Source organism: Phalaenopsis equestris, unplaced genomic scaffold (assembly GCF_001263595.1).
Source record: "Phalaenopsis equestris unplaced genomic scaffold, ASM126359v1 Scaffold000389, whole genome shotgun sequence".
Taxonomy (NCBI): domain Eukaryota; kingdom Viridiplantae; phylum Streptophyta; class Magnoliopsida; order Asparagales; family Orchidaceae; genus Phalaenopsis; species Phalaenopsis equestris.
The window spans coordinates 34,225-53,222 of NW_018164831.1; the positions used below are offsets into that span (position 1 = coordinate 34,225).

The 18,998-nt window shown below is 33.4% G+C and overlaps 1 protein-coding gene across 1 annotated transcript in view; it reads right to left on the minus strand.

Annotated features, from left to right (window-relative positions):
• Positions 1-18,998, minus strand: part of LOC110026627 (probable N-acetyl-gamma-glutamyl-phosphate reductase, chloroplastic) — a gene marked incomplete at its 3' end in the record, with an annotated part of 102,406 nt that overhangs the window by 18,168 nt on the left and 65,240 nt on the right. Inside the window, exons 8-11 of the mRNA XM_020727633.1 lie at positions 6,947-7,007; positions 6,756-6,836; positions 2,273-2,352; positions 2,085-2,174 (exon numbers count right to left, since the gene is read on the minus strand). Of these exons, the coding sequence (XP_020583292.1) occupies positions 2,085-2,174; positions 2,273-2,352; positions 6,756-6,836; positions 6,947-7,007 (312 nt within the window). The remainder of the gene's footprint in view (positions 1-2,084; positions 2,175-2,272; positions 2,353-6,755; positions 6,837-6,946; positions 7,008-18,998) is intronic.

The window sequence follows — 18,998 nt, forward strand, 5'->3', positions numbered from 1 at the left end:
TCCTGCTGAGCTCATCTCAAGACACATTTTATCTTTTAACAGATGTGTTTTCTCAGTTGAACTCCACAGCTGACAATGTCTGCCGCCCAGATCGACTCCTCGGGACGGGACTTAAAAGCCAAAAGGAGTGGTCAGGCCACCTCTCCATCTCGCGGAATAAATTAAATGAAATTAAATTTCACTTATTACATGCAATATACTCATGATATTCTGCTAGAAGACAAAAAAATCTACATATGGAACATAAAAAACTTAAAAAACATAATATGTTATTTCCAAAAGCACAAAATGTTATTCCCAATAGCACAACAGAATCTTGAGAAATACAATAGCGCCGCTTATTAGTACACTCATAGTGTACTAGTACACTCATAGTGTACTACGAAAGGACTAAAAATTAATGAGATTTTACACAAAACAAGCATAAATCTGCATAATATATTGTTTTCAACAAAACAACACGATTACATAAAATTTTTTTTGAGAAATCAAACAAGAAACTCATCAGTAAATTCGATAATACAACATGGTATATTGTTAAAAGGCATCAATAAATTGATAATTTCTTGAATTACACCAACTTAAACCAAAGTGGATTATGCATAGGTATTGTTTTTTAAATTCAAAGAGTACGCTCCGAGTGTATTACCAAAAGAAATCATATATCTATTGAAGTAAAACAACTTAAACCAATGTTATAACAATGTACATGTGAAATAAGCATGTGAAGTAATTATAAAAATATAATATTTTACTAAAGATCAGCCAAATTCCTTAGTGATTATTTGGTAAATTGTTCCGAAGTTTAATGTTAGAAGTTCTTCATGAATGTCATTTAACATGTCGCACACAAAACCTTAACCTCGCTCAAAAAACCTAAACCCCATGAACTAAACATGTGAAATAAGCAAACAACCTAACCTCATTTGAAATGTCTATACATGTGAAATAACCAAGTGAAGTAACCATTAAAACCCAATGTTTTACTAAAGTTTGACCAAATTGCTATCATGATTGCTCTACAGTTCACACTCTGACAATTGATTGTCTGCCTTCTTCGCGAATGTTGCTCAAAATGTGGCGCATAAATCTCTAACCTCATTTTTCAACTAGAATGTTAAATAGAGAATGTAGGCGGACACGGGTATTAGAATTAACTCCCCCCCATTCCAAATTTCGGGCTTTGCCAGGTCGGGCTAAAATTAGATGTCAAACACATCATCTAATAAAGCTTTTGGACCGACCACGTGTCTGTATCTTATTGGAGTCTGGATGTAACTCTACATCTGGACTCTGGATGTAATTTTTTTTTCCGCACACAGAGTTGTGTGCTTGGTACTGCATTCGAGACAACAAGTGCAGAGAGGCTAGCCCTAGGGTGTGTTCGAACAAGCAAGAATAGTAGCAAGGATACAAGATTTGAATAGGACGTGTAGTCCCATTGTTTCGGCCTTTAGGAGAAGAGGGTGATGAGATTTGGGTCGTTGGGCGATTCATAGGTTTTCATTCACATCGAACCAATCGCTGCTTTTCCCGCTAGCAGTCGTCACAACTAAATCGCAAAGCTCATGATCACGGCGGAAAGAAGGTTCGATCGGCCTTTGTTTGCAAATGGTGGAAGAAGAGGCAAGGGCTTCTGCGTGTAAAACAATGAAGATGATGATTTGATTTTGATCTTCAGGAGTTTGATTTGCTAGAAAGAAAATGAGGGCCTCCTACGGTTATGGTAACGATGAGCGAATGAGTAAAGCAAGAACAGTTGCAATATGGAGAAGCGGGATTAAGTAGAGTTTCAGACTTTTTTTTTTATTATTTATTATTATTATTTCTTTTTTTAAAGGTCAATATTTATTGATTATGAAAATATTGTATTTTATAATATTTTAAGAAATAGGCCTAAGAGAAGGCTCAAATCATAAAGCAACTCTTTGCAATTTAAAAGTAAGATCACATACATCATTTCCTGCTCATCTTACACTGATAGGAGCCTAACACACAGGGATCACTCTTTTCACCCGACATACCTTAAATAGAATATTAATCTTGTAAGGATCATTGACCAATCATAAAATAATAAAAAATACCTTATAAGTTGACATAAGGTGTTGATATAGGTCGTCATGAGTTACCCCAGATGACATTTCCACGTAAATGGTAGACTGCATGCCCCGGCTCTGTTAAAGACATTCAATAATAAAAGACTTCAAGAGGCATACAGGAGGAAAAAACAAAGCATAAACAAGTCGGAACCAAATCTGAATTGCATAGTTACCATTGGAATCAAATGAGGTGTGAAGCTGACTGTTACACTAGAACGTGATGCATCTGAAAGCCCTTGTTCAATTTCCGGAACTGAGATGATAAAAAATGAGCAAATTAACACCCTGCCCAAATGGATTGTTATGAAGCTCAAATTCATCAAAAGGATACTAATGTGTGGCAAAAAGCACTTACATATCATTTTTAAAGCAAAAAATTCCTGGTATGATCTCCGAACTTAACTTTAGGAAGATTTTACATACATGCCACTCCATTCCTAAATATTTTTATATCTAATACGCAAACTTCAATGTTTACATATATAACACCTTAACTATGCATGAAAAGTTGTATTTCACATTTTGATAAAATGGTGGTATTTTTGATGTGATATGAATGAATTACGTGTTATAAATGTGAAAGTAAAGTTTAGGTGTTACATACGTAAATACATAAGAATTGTGTGGTATGTATGAAAATGCCCCTTAATTTTATTGAAGAAAAGCTGAATTTGATCTTTATTCTATTCAAGATTGTGAGGATTATGGTCTTCAACAAAAAATGGTTACATAACAAGTTTGAAGAGAGTAAATCTACATCCATCCAAAATCTACAATCAAACAATCCTTGAGAGGGATAATAATAACTTACTTTAACAAATTACCCATTAGAAAAGAGTGGCATTTCATTCAGCATAGTATGGACACTTACATCTGATAAACATTTTTTTTTTAAATATGAGAAATATAACTGATTGTTAAACTGAAGCTATACTGATTGTTAAACCCAAAACCAATACTATGAGAAGTGACGGATAGACCTGATGCTAAACTGCTTTATTTCGATGCCAAAAACACAATCAGACATATGCTAACCTTATTATTCATTAGGACTGATTGTTCTTTAACATAATATAATTAAAATATTATTCAAAGAAAAAATAACAAGTAGTTCTCATGGTCTACTATTCTCCATTGATAAACAAACCTGCAGATCTATAAAAAAACTGTCAAATAATGCCTGAAAATGCTAAGGGACGAGCACTAGCAATACATCAAATATTTCATAGGCAGTGAAGGTCGTAAGGTCACTAGCAACCAATGATGATGAGCTGATAGAAAGTGGCCTCTAAGAAGAAACACACAAAGTTGTGCTAACTATTCTATTAAGAAAGAAGAGAAAAGACTAAGAATGAAGTTGCCTCAACTAAAAGCTACTATTAAACAACCACTGAAAAATACACTGGCAGCAGTTGCTCTCTTTTGATTGTGGATTGTATGAATCTGGAAAACCACCACTAGCCATCTCAACTGAGAAATATTCAAAGAAGCAAGGTGATTAAGAAAACTTCAATGTCAGAGAAGAAGTCAAAAGTTAGAAAAGGTGAAGGCATCAGCGTCAGCATCGTGTCAGTGACACTTCTTGAAAGGGCAAAGATGAAGAGAAATGCGAGAAGGTAGGTTTTGGGATAGGAAGGGTCAGGATCGGGAGTGGGATGGGTGGGTTGTTATGAAAATATGTTTTTAAAACTTTAGAACAAATTTTTATTTGCTTTTGAAGATTTTAAAAATGAGAACCAACTGTTTAAAAACAAAATAATAAAAACTAATAAAAAAACATGTTATTTATTTATTTCTAGTTTTTTTAAAAACAAAAACACAACATAAATTGATTCCAAGCAGATCTTAAGAATATTATGTAAGTGTTTCCAAATTCTTCAAGGATTAATTAAGTGAAGCCAATTGGTCGATGTACAACTTCGATTTTCTCAAGCTTTATCCGATGGATGCTCCCTCACTTCTTGTGGGTTTGAATTCTTCTTTTTCTATGCAAGAAATCAAAATGCAATTTTTGATTTTAGTGCCTTCCAGGGCCAATCAGATTTCCTAACAAACTCTTTTAAGTTTTATGGGAATCCATTATGCTTAATGTTATGAAAATGTTCGATGTATAAAAGTTTCAAAATAATCGCCAGATTCTTTGCAAGGGCCATTTTAATCCCAGAATTTATAAAAATATTAATTTAGCTCCAGTCTCTTTTTATATAGGTTAAAATAGCCCTCAATGAGGACTATTTTAACCCCCATTAAAAAACTCCGAGAACTAATTTAGTACTTTTATAAATACTAAGACTAAAATAGGCTCATGTAAATAGCCAAATGATTATTTTGGCACTTTACTCATGTTCAATTATATCTACTGTGATAATGCTTCCTTAGTCAAAAGCTTAATTCTGCTCAGTTCGCCTTATCCCAAAAAAAATTATTTAAATTTTTGGAAGATTATAGATATATCAGTCTCCTCAACGATGCTTTCAAACGAAATACCGATTAATATACTTAAATTCTTAATGCCTGATCTAGTTGATTCTTCTCAAGGGATTTTCATTCAGCATAGCTTATGAAATTATTCACCATGTACTTAGAAGAAAGTAAAATATATTCAACTTCAAAGTTGACTTCGAAAAGGCTTTTATAGTTGTGATAGGAATTTTATTTTTACTAAATATGCCAGCAGTTCTTTTTGTCCATTTTTCATCTCTTAGATTGAAGTATCCATCGTTCATATCATATTCCAAGGTATTCTGATTGAAAAGTAATCAGTTCAGATGTCAGAAGGAATCATAGATAAAGGTATCCACTTTCTCCCCTCATTTCCAATATTGTGGTGAATGTGCTTTAAAAATGCTCTTGGAGGCAAATTATATTGGATGGATTGATGGTGATGGTGTTCAATTTTTCTCAAAGAGATTTTAGCATTCAATTTGTAGATAATACTTTTTTTTGGTGCTAACAAACAACATGCTCTCTTTCTAAAGCCCGTTTTCTATTTGTTTGATGATATATCATGTTTGAAAATCAATTACACCAAACCCTCTCTTATTTACCTTAATAATAAAGAAGGTGAAAAGCAAGCTTTGCTCAAGTGTTAAATTGTTCCATGAAAAAAATTCCCAACAAGCGTATGAGTATCCTACTAGGTGCAAAAAGGTTGCAAAAATTCTATTCTCACTTCTATTCATTTATACTACCTTTCCCTTTTTTGGACACCATGGTATTAAAAAATTTTCTTGCGGAAATGTTAGGAAAGACCATGATAATCTCAGCATGGTAGCTAGGAAATATCTACGAGTACAAAGAATTAGTTAGACTCAGTATTAAAGATCTCAGAGCTTTAATTTTTTCTCTTTTAAGGAAGTGAATGCAAAAATCCTCAACCCCTAATGAATCTACTCTAGCTGATTTTGTCAATATATACAAACATAAATAATCGGTAATCGTGACTCTTTTTTGTTTTGGATAAAAAAGAATTCTCTGACTTGCTCTTCCACTTTCATCACTGGTTTCATAAGTCTATCCAACCTTACCTCATTAAGGTTGCAATGAATTTTAATAATGGCCTGTTTAGCATTTTTGGATTCATGAATTGATAAAAAATTTCCTTATTCTATCATTCAAAGAGTTCTTAGACATTATTTTGTACCTGTTTCATTCCCAGTTAAATCTCAATATATTACTGACTTAGGTTGACATGTTGAATTAAAAAGACTATTTTTTTTGACTATCTAATGATATTAATCATTTTTATTCAATCATTAACGAAGTAAATTATCAATCAATACTTTTAATAATCTTGCTTGATTACTTACTAAAAGCAATTTCAGTGTGAAGTTGATTTATAATTTCCTGAAGAAAAGCTGTATTACTCTTGCACTCATTGGATTTAGTGTGCAATTATTCCTATTTAGAAGTCTATTCATGCTCGGATGGTCAATATGACAAAAAAGTTAAGTTCATCCCTACAACTTTGGCATATCAATTCTCACATTTGAATATGTGCAATGTTGCTCCAGAATAATTTCAGCATGAAATCAATGATTTTCACCTTCGATTCAAGGGCTAGGTTATAAATGGTATTTGGAGGAGACTATATATCTACTTGGTACTCATCTTGAAATTCTAAACAAAGCATCCACTCAACATTTACATCATGAGGTCAAACATCAACAACGACTTGATTGACCTTCAAAACTTCCATTTAGAAACCTTTTGGACCATTTTAGTTGAACGATATCATAAGATCTTCATGAAAAAATTATTTGGTTAGACATTCTAATCTTGATTTACCCATAGATAAATCATGATAAAGAAAGATAGTTGAACAGTTTAAAATTAATTTTGAATTCTCCCTCATGATCAAACACAAATTGAGAGCTATTTCTGACTATTTGCTAATTTTGTTTATGATTTTCTAAATTTACTCTCTTTTTTTATTCTATTCCTTCTCATGTTACTTTTTTCATGACTAACCTTTTTGTTCATTGAGAATGGTTCTTCCCAAATTTTCACTTCAACAAAATTCTGTAAAAAGTTAAAATATATAGCTGCTGCAGCTAAATAATGCATTAACGAAAAAACCAGAATGCTGTCACTCCTTTTTTTCTTCCCTTTGAAAAGGAAAGAAGAAAAGAATTCAGAAGTTTTATAAGGGATTACCATGTCTATGCTTGGAAATTCCATATGAATGAATGCCTTCGGAAATTTCTGTGTAAAGGTTGGCCTCCTTAGCTCCCCTTCCTTCATTGACACATTAACAAAAGCAATTCAAATGGCAGTAAATATCAACTATTCACAACTCGCTTTATTTGAGTAGAGAGTTGATAAAACTAAGAAGGATGATTACAAACCCGCCCCACTGACACCAGATTTTGCATCGATGATGATGTTTTTTAAATCAATTAAGTGAGCCTGAAACCAAGAAAAACATTATTAGTAACTTATTTCTTGCAGTTGCAATAACTTCTAAACTGTCTTAACACTAATACTTTAGGCTGGGATCATGTGGTATGCATTTAAATTCATTTCAACAGGTGAACCCCATTTGTTTCAGAGAATCTATTCAAGTAGTACGCCAATGAAAAGAGACCTTCCAATTTACTCTAAAATAAAGAGTTCATCCCCCTTTAACATAATAGGAAGTGTAGAATTGTTGAAGGAATTTTATTTCTTTCAAATCATGCATTACACCTTGCTACATATATATAATAAAGAAAGGAAACCAAGTAGGAATCCTCCAAATTAGAAAAATAGGAAAATGAAATATCTAATAAAGGAAACATAATTAGTAAAAGCTATTTTAAAGAAGGAAATAAATTCCCTTCTAATGCAGATAGACACTTTCCAATAATGCCCCTCAAGTTGGATTGTACATATTGTAGAAAGCAAGCTTACACTTCGATTCATCATGATTGATCCTTGGCAGTGCTTTGGTGAGAATATCAGCAGTCTGAAGCCGTGTAGGAACATAGCTGAGTTGAACATGTCCATTATTGACACTTGGTAGTGCTTTGGTGAGAATATCAACAGTCTGAAGCCGTGTAGGAACATAGCTGAGCTTAACATGTCCATTATTAAAATTTTTTGAGATGAAGTGTCTGTCAATCTCGATGTATTTTGTTTTGTTATAGAGTGTAAGTTTTTTCGGCTATACTAATACTTGTTTGGCTATTACTGAACATCTTATTGTGTCTTTCATCTCAATCTTAAATTCTTTTAATAGTCTTTGAATTCGCATTTCCTTACATATTCTTAGTGCAAGAGCACAATATTCGAATTCTACACTATTCCAAAAGACAACTTGCTTTTTACTTCTCCACGTGATGAGATTGCCAAGGACGTATGAATAGTATCTAGTGGTTGTTTCCTATCAGTTATCTCTCCTACCAAGCTAGTATCTGTGTATATCTCAATCTCGTCATTTTCAGATCAAACCATTTTCAAATTCTATTCATGGCTTCCAAGGATTATTCATATGTTGGCTTACTGCACTGACTGAGTATGCAATATCAGCTTATACGTGTGATAGTTAAAGTAGTTTGCCCACAGTTCTTTGATATCTTCTTTGTTAATTGAACTGCTTTCTTCACTTATGCTCAATCTTTTGTTGGAATTCATGGGTGTGTTTGATGGTTTACACTTAAGCATGCCAATTTCGCTTAACAGGTCTAAGATGTACTTTTGAGACCTGACAATTCCATCATACCAAACAACCTCCATTCCCAAAACCTATCAGAGATTCCTGGGGTTCTTGATCTCAAATTATGTTGCAAGGATCATACGATAGAATTTTACTTGAGCATAAGTTAGAATTTTATTGATTATAATCAAGAAGCTGAAGCGGAACAACTTTCAAATTTCAAAATTCAGCGAAGAGGGTATGCCCTTATAACCAGGTGAGAGTTTGTCATTTCTACTTAAGATAATTATATATATTGGAAATTAATTGAGAAAATGTCAAAACCTAAACATAAAACATGTTTTTCGATAAAATTTTAAGGGAATGAAACCTTGATAAATTAAGTTTACAAGTTATTCTTTTATTGGAAGAATTTTATTATGCAAACTTTGTAATGCAAGAATTTCATAAGAACGAATATCGAACTTTATTTAATGAAGTTTTATGAACCTTATAAAATTATTACTCTCTAAATGCTTATTATCTAACAATTATTAAATTATAATAAATGCGCCTCCATGGAATTATTTTATTCAAATGTATATTTATATAATCATCATTTTATAACATATGAAATAAGTTATAATACTTTTATTTTTTGTTATAATAGTTATAATGGACGAAAACTAATCAAGTTAAAATTAAATATTAAGTGTCTGCAAGAATCGTAAGAAGAAATTTCAATAAATGCATTAATGTCACATTGAATAAAATAATGGGATAATGGGCTTTCATTTTATTAATTATAATACATTGGTAATATAACAAATAATTATAAATTATATATAAATACATTTAGCTTATGAATAAAATTGGGTTTGATCTGTATAATTGAGTATTGAGGAAACAAGTATAAGGTTTAAGAAAAACTAGTGAGAAATTAAGATGAGTAATTATGCTTTTAAATTACAATAATATTTCTATTTTTATATATATTCATGCTTGCATTTTTTTCTATTATGTCTTATGCCAGTGAAATTATATATGATTTTTATATTATCAGTCATGAAATATGCATGTTAAATATTGTTGTCTTAATAGTTTCATAATAGTTTAGTTTATAAACATATCAGACCATCACTTGGCCCTTATATTTTAGTAGAGGTGTATAAGTTAGTTTATTGTATGACCATATGTATATGTAAAATTATTACTTGATCTTTAGAATTAAAGTAAATATGCATCTATTATTTTATCATAAGATCATAGATTCTAGTAGAGTTGCATTATTCTTAGTAGATAGATACAAGTTGTGTCTCATATTAATGTAATAAATGTCCTAAAGAAAGAAATGAAAAAATTACACGCATAGATGCTTGTATGTGCATAAAAACAGAGCTCGGTCCTTTATGATTCAATCAGGGGATGTCAATGTACTCACATGCGTAGATGTTATCTTACAACAACAGAAAATTGTGATGTTTAGATTGCTAGCTGCTATGTCGATTGCAGAATATTAGTTAGGAACTAAAAAACACCTTTTCATGTTAGACAGCATGTAAATTAAATCACGAATCACAGTGTCAATAAGATAATATCGGTCAGGAGTGTGTTAAGTTATGTTTTACCAATGTCCCTAAGATCGATATGAAAGTTAAGACCATGAATTAAAAGTAAACTTAAAGATTAAATATTGAAGAGCAAAATGCATATCAAAGTATAAATTTCTTCCATTGAGTAAATGTCATGAACACATACATTAGAATATTATAGGATTTCCTATAATGAAATATGAAAGATCGACATACATATTATCTTCTTTTAATTGGGTTACTGTAGTTTAGAAGTGTGATAGCTCCATTTAGTTATTTTAGATAACTCATTATGTTGTTTTAATAATTTTTCATGTTTTAAGGTTATGAATAAAATGAATAATAGAGAAGCTAACATGTATAAAAGACATGATCAGCAATCGAAAAGTTAAAACTTTTACTTGTTAATTAAATTATTTTTTTAGTAGTTGTTTCATGATTATTTGAATATTAAATTGTTATTGATAGAATTAGAATATAGAAAAATTCAACCGTCCGACCGTATGTTCCCGCCTGGTTAATTTCAAGCTTCGAGTCAAGTCGTGACACCTTAAGCAACATCTAAGAGCTATTATTGATTTCCACTTTCTGAAATGCCTACAACGGCTTCTATTGCAATCACACACAATATACTTAGTGAAGATGACATATTTTTATTTCAAACCTACAAGTTAAATAGCTTGTGAAATCTTTTAAGCACAAGTGTCTGAAATTAAAAAAGATTCAAGATATTTATAAATTATTTTCACTCTTAAATAGTTGTTACTATCAAATGTAAACTATTTAATTGTCCCATTTTTATTGAACTATGTTTCAAAGAAAAAAATTTACCTTGACATGTTATATTTGTGGTTTTCTTGACATTCAAGCCTAGTATTTAGCTCATCAACAAATAAGAAAAAGGAAATATTTCTAAAGTCATGGTAAAGTAGGTTTGAATTGGTCATTGAGTTATTATTCTCACAAAAAAATAAAAAATTAATGTTAAGTTTTTATTTTCAATGGTACATATATAATTTTAACCATGTAGAAAAATAATTTTAACCATGTAGAAAAAGAAAATGATAATAGAGTTCATCTATAGGTCCACAAGCTTTTAGAATTGCCAAACCCATCCATAAGGCTACTGAATATTTTAAGTTTATATGCAAGCATAGAGGCGTCAATTCACATTACCATGTTAGGCTCAAGTCCACCAAAAATTTAAATTTCCCAACCCAAGCTTGACCAGAACTCGAACTGTCTATAATATCAACACTATTTATCCTCTACCCTAGTAATTCGATCAAAAACCCTCATGTTTGCACCTTTGACATCTGCCCTCCACCCATCACTGTACCACACTCGAGCCCGCTGACCTCACACTTCCTCCCGAGCTTGTGCAGCCCCCTAAACTCACCAACACATCAACTTCGACCCACCCTCATCTCCATAAATTTCTAATCTTGCCTCAACAGAGAGTGAGTTTTTCTATGTTTCTATGTTGATATTCATTAAACAAGTAAAAAAAAATCATTGTAATACATTCAAACAAATATCAAAACTAAAACTAAAATACAGAGGACCTTTTTTACTTCAGATTCCTTTTACTTTGTATTTGAAATACATCCAAACAAACAATGACTCAACAATTTCTCAAGGTTTCAATACATGTGTCTAATGTTATTAAGATATGTTTATATGTGATTTCTGATAAAATTTATGTACACATTGAGATGCTTCTTGCACGTTGCCAGTTATCGCGTGAAAACCTTAGCATAAAGAAATAACCGCATGATTGTCTTTTTTAAATTGGTCTAATAGCATGTTTGAATTCAGCTAATAAAAGCCATTTTGAATTTTCATTGACCCTTATCAAATGGGCTTGCACTTATGCTGGAAACTCAAAACTCAATATCTAATAAATTCTTGTATGATTTTTTATTTATTTGCCTAGCGTTATAGAGAAATGTTTATGTTGGTATTAATGCAAAGAATCCATATATTATTTCGTTAGAGCATCTTTGCATATGTAGATATGTTTATATACATGTATATTATTTGAATTACGCAGTTATATATGTTCATCAAATCTGCACTTTGGTTATTTTCAAATAGTTGCATTTGCCTGCAGGAAGCTAAAAAATTATAATAAGGGTAGATTTAACCTTTAAGGTTTCAAAACATTTGAGTAGATGTAGATGTTTTCGATTATAATAAAGGTTAAATCTCCGATTAGGAGGGTAGATGTTTTAGATTCGGCTTATGTTAAGAAAGGCAGAGGTAGACCTAGGAAGACTTGGGCTTATTGTATAAAAATTGATCTTAATTTATTAGAACTAAATGAAAATATGACACTAAATAGGACGCAATGGAGAAAAAGGATTCATGTAGCCAACCCCACGTAGTGGGATTAAGGCTTTGTTGTTGTTGTTGTTGTTGTTCTAGATTTAAACTTTAATTCTAACTTAATCAATTACGATGCTTAGTATTTTGGTAGTTGTCTTCTGCACAATATTTGAAAATGATTTATATTGTCCAAGTATTTTTAAGACTCGAGCATATTTTTTTACGATTGGATCCTTACTTGGGTGAAATCTAAGTTTGCCGTATTTATTGGGTGAGTTAAAAATCACTAATTTTACATATGATTTCAAACTTGATATTTTGACATATTTGTGTAATCAGGACTCTATGCAATAATTTCTTGATGTTTACCTAGGAGTGATCATGATAACATGAAAAGAAAAAAAAAATACAAAGCAAGATAAAAAGAATGATGATTCACAAGGGTTGTCAAGTCGATCCATGGGCAAACAACAAAAATGCAATAGGCAGGAATTGCTTATTAAGTACAAGGAGATGCTGTTTAACAAATACAAATCATTTTTTATTGCATGCTTGGCTTTTGTAGTTAAAATTATATGAGGATGAACCCTTTTTTTTTCAATCTTATCTCATAAGCTAATTTTTTTTTAACATATATTTGGCAAATTGGTTATAAAAATTTATTGTAAATTAAATGAATATTCACTTAAAACTGGGTTTTATTCCAAAAGCTTTGCAAATTAATCACGTTTAACTTCGATGCAAGTGTAAATGCTTAGATAGATGCATATATGAGACGTTCAGAAAATGACTCTAAATAGTAATAAAATAAAAATTGATTATTTCATCATATCTTAATTAATGAAAAAGTCTTGGTACGTAATCACATCACAAACCAAGAATTGGTGTATAGTGTGATGCCACGTCTTAAACTCAAGCATGCAAGCAGCGATGGTTATTGAGTAAGACATGGATATGAATACAAGCAGAAGGCAATGAGAGTTTGAAGTCTATGGGTACTAGACTAAGAAAAGTAGGAAGGACATCAAGATGGAGCCAAATGAATAGAGCAAAGGAGTAAGGGTAGGCCTCATAGGATGTTGTTCACCCAAACATTTAGAACTGAGATAATTTAGACTTCAATAAATTTATTAATACTGAAGTCTTCGAGCGGGGACTGACATGACAAAATTTTTCCTAATGTGATTGGATTTGACGCCATATCACGTCAACAACTAAGCTTAATGAGAAAAAGTGTCACAAATATATACAAACATATACAAATAAAGAGAGAAAGAGAGAGAGAGGGAGAGAGAGAGAGAGGCACAATTTTGTATAGTCAAGGGGCTAAGCTGAATCAATTTCGTATCAAAATTTCTATCCAAGGGACCATGGCAGATCAATTTTGTAAAGCTAAATTCAGTGGTTGTTTGGTTTGCTCAAAAAGTAATACAATGTAAAAGCAATATTTTGTTTTCATGTAAAAGCAATATTTTGTTTTTGAAAAATTTTTAAGTTGTTTGGTTCGGTACAAAATAAATATAGAGCATCATATTTTCTTATTTCGTTTGAAGTAAAATGAAAATAATATAAAATACAAAGTCGACAATGAACGGAGGGATGATGGCGGCAAGCGGACAGCTGGTAGTGTTATATGTTGAGCCTTATTGGGGTGGTCGGAGAGCCCCAATGCCTGGAATGGCGCCCCGGTGCCAGCAAAAGCCTCCAAAACCTGAGCGCGAAGACTTCGAATTCGCTGACGAATTCTATTTCACGAGTGTGTTCTGTGAGTGGATTTTGCAATCTCTTGTGAGGTGCCAGCAAAAGCCTCCAAAACCTGAGCGCGAAGTCTTCGAATTCATTGACGAATTCTATTTCATGAGTGTGTTCTGTGAGTGGATTTTGCGATCTCTTGTGCGACTGTGTGAAAGAGATAAGAGGTACATCTCATAGTGGTTTAAATTATAGAGAGGCTTAAAAATAGTGTAATCTTTACATTTCTCCTCATTTCTTCATAGTAAATTTTTGGTGTGATGTGGCTCCTTCGGTTTTTCCCTTTTAAAATTTTTTTCACTCTAAATTTTGGTGTACGTTCGATTTTCTGTGATTCTTGTGTTGTGTGTCTCTATTTAAAGTTTTGTTTCGGATCTCTCGAATCAGTGCTCTGCATTTCATAGTAATTTAATCTCTAGCCACACAACAAGTGGTATCAAAGTAAAGTTTTGTGAAGATCTTTAGTTTGAATGAGAGTGGCGGCTGATGAAGCAAGGTACAAGATAGAGAATTTCAATGGTTCAAACGTTGCTTCCTGAAAAATGAAAATTTAAAATTTATTGTATCAAAAGAAACTGTATTTGCACTAGAAAAAAATCACTAAGACAAATTCAATGATTCTGAAAAAATGGGGTTGTTTAATCAAACAAGCCTATGTTTGATCCAACGTTCACTTTCCTTAAATGTTGCTTCCAACATTGTGAATGAAAAACCTGATGTTGATCTCATGCTGCACTAACAAGGATGTATGAGAAGTCATCAACTTCAAATAAATTGTTTCTAAAGAAGAGATTATTCAATATAAAGGTGGTAGACGTAGTTCGGTGATTGAACATTTGCAAAATTTCAACACTATGACAAATTAGTTATGTTTTGTTGGAATCAAGTTCGATGACGAGATAGTGCACTATTAATTTTATCTTTATTGTCAAACAGTTGGATGAACTAGTCACTATGGCGAGCAACTCTTCAGGTAACACGAAATCAAACTTTGATGACATTGTAGGGTTAGTGTTGAATAAAAAAAATTACAAGAAAGTGTTTAATAAAACTTCAAATTATGCTCTGAATGTTGAAAACAGACAAAGGAATCTAGATAGAACACATGCGGTGAAAGACTCGCGTCCAGGAGAAAAAAGTTCAGGTCATTGAGCAAGAAAGAGAGGTGAAAACTGAAAGTGCAATAAGAAATCACATTTTAAGAAAAACTACAAAACTCTTAAGAATGTTGGTGGTAGAGGTTCAAATAAAAAGTTCTCTATAAATATAGCAATTGATGAAATCCAAGGTGACTCCCTTGTTTTGTCCCTAGATAGCACCAAATCTTCGATATTATATTCAGGTGTCACTTTTCATGTTTTCCTCAACAAAAAAAGTGTTTAAAAACTACACTCAAAGTGATTTATGGAAGGTGTATTTGGGAAATAACAAAGTATGCAATATTGTAGAAAACAGTCATGTTGACATCAAATTGTTAAATGGATCGGTGTGGAACCTTAAAAAAGTTGACATATTCCATGTTTTAAGAGAAATTTGATTTATTTGAAGTAAGCTTGCAAGGTCAAGATATATGACTACATCCAAAGATGATTCGTGGGAGGTGACCAAAGGGGCAATGATAATGCCTCAAATCAACATTAACGGCGTCATTTACCTGATCAATGAGATATTTGAATCCATTGATGTAGTTGGAACAAAGGGTGATGCAGGTCATATGAGTAAGAAATGTATAAAATCCCTCCTTTCTAAGAACAAACTTCCTAATTTAAAATCTATAGAGTTAGACTTTTATAATAATTGTAGTTATAACAAGCAAAAGAAGGTAACTTTCTCTAAAAATGGGTAAATAATAAAGTCCGAGAAACTGGAGTTAGTGCATATTGAATTATGGGGTCCTACTCCACTTCAGTTTATTGGAGATTCTTAATACTTTCACTTTTATTGATGATCACACTGGGAAGGTACAAGTGTATTTCTTAAAACATAAATCTGATGTGTTTGATATATTTAAAAAGTGGAAAGCCATGATTCATTATGAGACAATCTTGAGGTTGAAATGTTTCCGATCAGATAATAGTGACGACTATTGTAAAAAGAGATTCAGTGGTTATTGTTTCAAAAACACCATAGCAAAATAGTATTGCAGAGCGCATAAATAAAACCATTACAGAGCATGACATGAGCTTGAGCTTGTATGTTGATTAGTCAAAATAGTTTTGGGCAGAAAAAGTGAACATTGCAGTTTATCTGATTAATCGTGATCTATCAGTACCTTTGAATTAAAGCTTACATGAAGAAGCTTGGTGATACTCGAGTTAACCCAAATAATAATAGAAAATTAAACATTATTGAAACCAAATAGGTTGTTAAAGAGTGTGAAGGTGGTTGCGGCGACTATAGAGGTTAGGAAGACTGGTGGCTGGGTATAGTTACGAAAGTGGTGGCCGCATGTGTCTAAAATTGACTCTTCTAAAACTCTAAGCTAGCGAATAGAATGTCCTAAAACTCTCTATGTACTGGTTGCATGTGTCTAAAATTGACTCTTCTATGTACTGGTTGCGTGTGTCTAAAATCTCAGACTCTAGGAAGATAAAAAGACGTGTTTTCCATCTTTGGTGGAGTAGGTGTACCTGTATCCATCATGTTGTCTTGCGATCAAATTGCTACAGCCTCTACAACAAAAGTTGACATGCATCCCCTGGCACCACGTCGCACCATACCTGATCCTGCAGCTGGTGCCCAATCGAAAACTCCATGAGACATCTTCTATCAATGTTGACTCTATCCTTTTTCTTCAATCACATCAGGGAGTACTGTTGAGAACGCTTCCGACTCATGAGGGTCAATTTGTCCACCATCTGGGTAGACGACACATTCCTATCGCTACATCCATTGATGATGAGATTACATACATTCCCTTTACAGTGCAATGGGTGTAGAATATATGGTGGCAAAGCAACTACTGCTCCCTCATAGCCTCAATCAAAAGAACATGTTCAACCACCAACATCTTGCCCTCATACGATGGAATCTGATACATCTCACCCCGTTCTTCAATTGTCATTTCGTCACTAACTTCTTCCAGTGCACCCTGCTCGATGAAAGACACAACTCGGCTCATCGGGCAACTGGAAAGGATGGGTCTAAAATCACAACATATGAAGTATTTCATGGCTAGGATGATAGTGGGGGTGTTTCTCTTTTCAGACTTCTTCTCACTCTAGGTAAATCTATCATTTTCTTGACCAAACTTCTTAACTACTTTAGGTGTCCTCCTACTAATGTCTCCAACTGTGGTTGTTGTTTGAATAGTGATGGGTGTCTGCTCTTCTTCTGTTGTCTCTCCGCCTTCAATGCTAAGGTTTGAACATCACTCAAGGACCAATAAGGTTATAGCTAAACCACATAGTCGATGGCGGGCTTCAGGCCACCCAAGTATGTGGTTACCATGTGCTTCTTTGGCTCCGCCAGCTCACATTTCAGCTTAAACTACATAAACTCTATTGTATACTCCTCCACAGCTAGGTCCCTCTATTGTAGATGATGGAGTCTCTGAAAAGAACCTAGCGGCGGTGTGAGGATAGGTTCTATCGCTGCAAAAGTCTCATCATCGTCTCCCAAGCAGTAATCTTGCTTCGCCCTTCTTTATTCTCTCACTCTTCAGGTTCTCCCACCATAACAAGACGTTCTTTTTCAGTTTAATAGCAACAAGCTTCACTTTCTGGTCATCTAACATCTCCTTGTATTCAAAAGCCCTCTTGATAGTTTGCAACCACTATGAAATCATCCATATTCATTCTCAGCTCAAAATTCAGCATACCCACTAACAAATGCTTCATCTCTGTACCCTCCAACAAAGACTTCATCTACGTATCCTCCAACAGACACTTCAATCTCTCGACCACCTCTTATATAGTATCACAAAGCGTCGTGGTGTGTATTCTTCTCCACTAGAATCATTCTGACATAAGGGATTCAGATGTTCCTTTTTCTCTCTTTGTCGGATCTTGCTACCACCCTCGACGGTGACCTTCCTAGATCCTTCCCTCAATATCAGTAAGTCGTAAGGGTGCGTTTGAGGCAGCTTGTGTTTATACAGATAAGCAGCTTATCCTGAAATGTGGCCCGCGTAAAAACTCAACCGCATTTTTGGATAAGCTGCAGAAATGTGTTTTCCAAACGATGAGACGGCAAAACGCCGCCCACACTTATAAGCTGCCCCAAATGGGCCTGTTGTATCTCCTCCATGGTTACCTCTTGATAAGTGTGCAACAATTTCTCCTCGGTGGCATGATGAGAGTTTAAGGTCGAGGGGTGAAAGGGTGTGTAAGAGTGATGAAGGGTGGGAAAGAAAAATTTTTGGTGGAGATTTAGAAAAAAATCAGAAAAGGGGAAAGGGGCTGGGTAGAGATATGGTTGAGTATTGGTGAATGCTATAAACCCTAAGATAGGACTAGGTCTGTAACTGTTCTATACGGGGGAAGAAGAAACTGGGAAAATAAAGCAACAAAGATGAAGAAATGAACAAAGATGGAAGAGGAAACGATGAATAGGGGAAGGTAGAGGAAATGAATAGCTGAAGGAGCGGAAGAGAGGGGATCAGAAGCTAAAGAGATAAGTTCGCCTATAAAACAAAGCAACCAAGGTGTTTTACTCACCTATAGAATCGAGGGAAGTGAAATTGAGCTGAGGAGAGGAAGGGGATCTTGCGTTTAATCTTGAGTCGAGAAGAGTCGAAGAGGAAGACGATCCTTGATCGTACCCAAACTGAGCGTCAAAGAAGAAAAGTAGTGGGTGGGAGATGATTCTTCAAGCACAGTGATTCAATCCTATGTGATCGACCCAAAGAAGAAGAAAGGGAAGGGTTGAGTGTGGGCCGAGTCGGGTTGAGGTTTAGAAGAGGTAACGATAATAAAATAATGAAAATTTAATACTTGATTAAATTAGTATAATAATGATAATTTATTAATAATAATAATAATAATTAAAATTTTCATCATGTAGAAAAAATATTTGATCATGTAGAGGAAGACGAAGGGTTGAGTGTGGGTCGAGTGAGGCTGAGGTTTTATTTAAGTGATAATATATATATATATATATATATATATATCT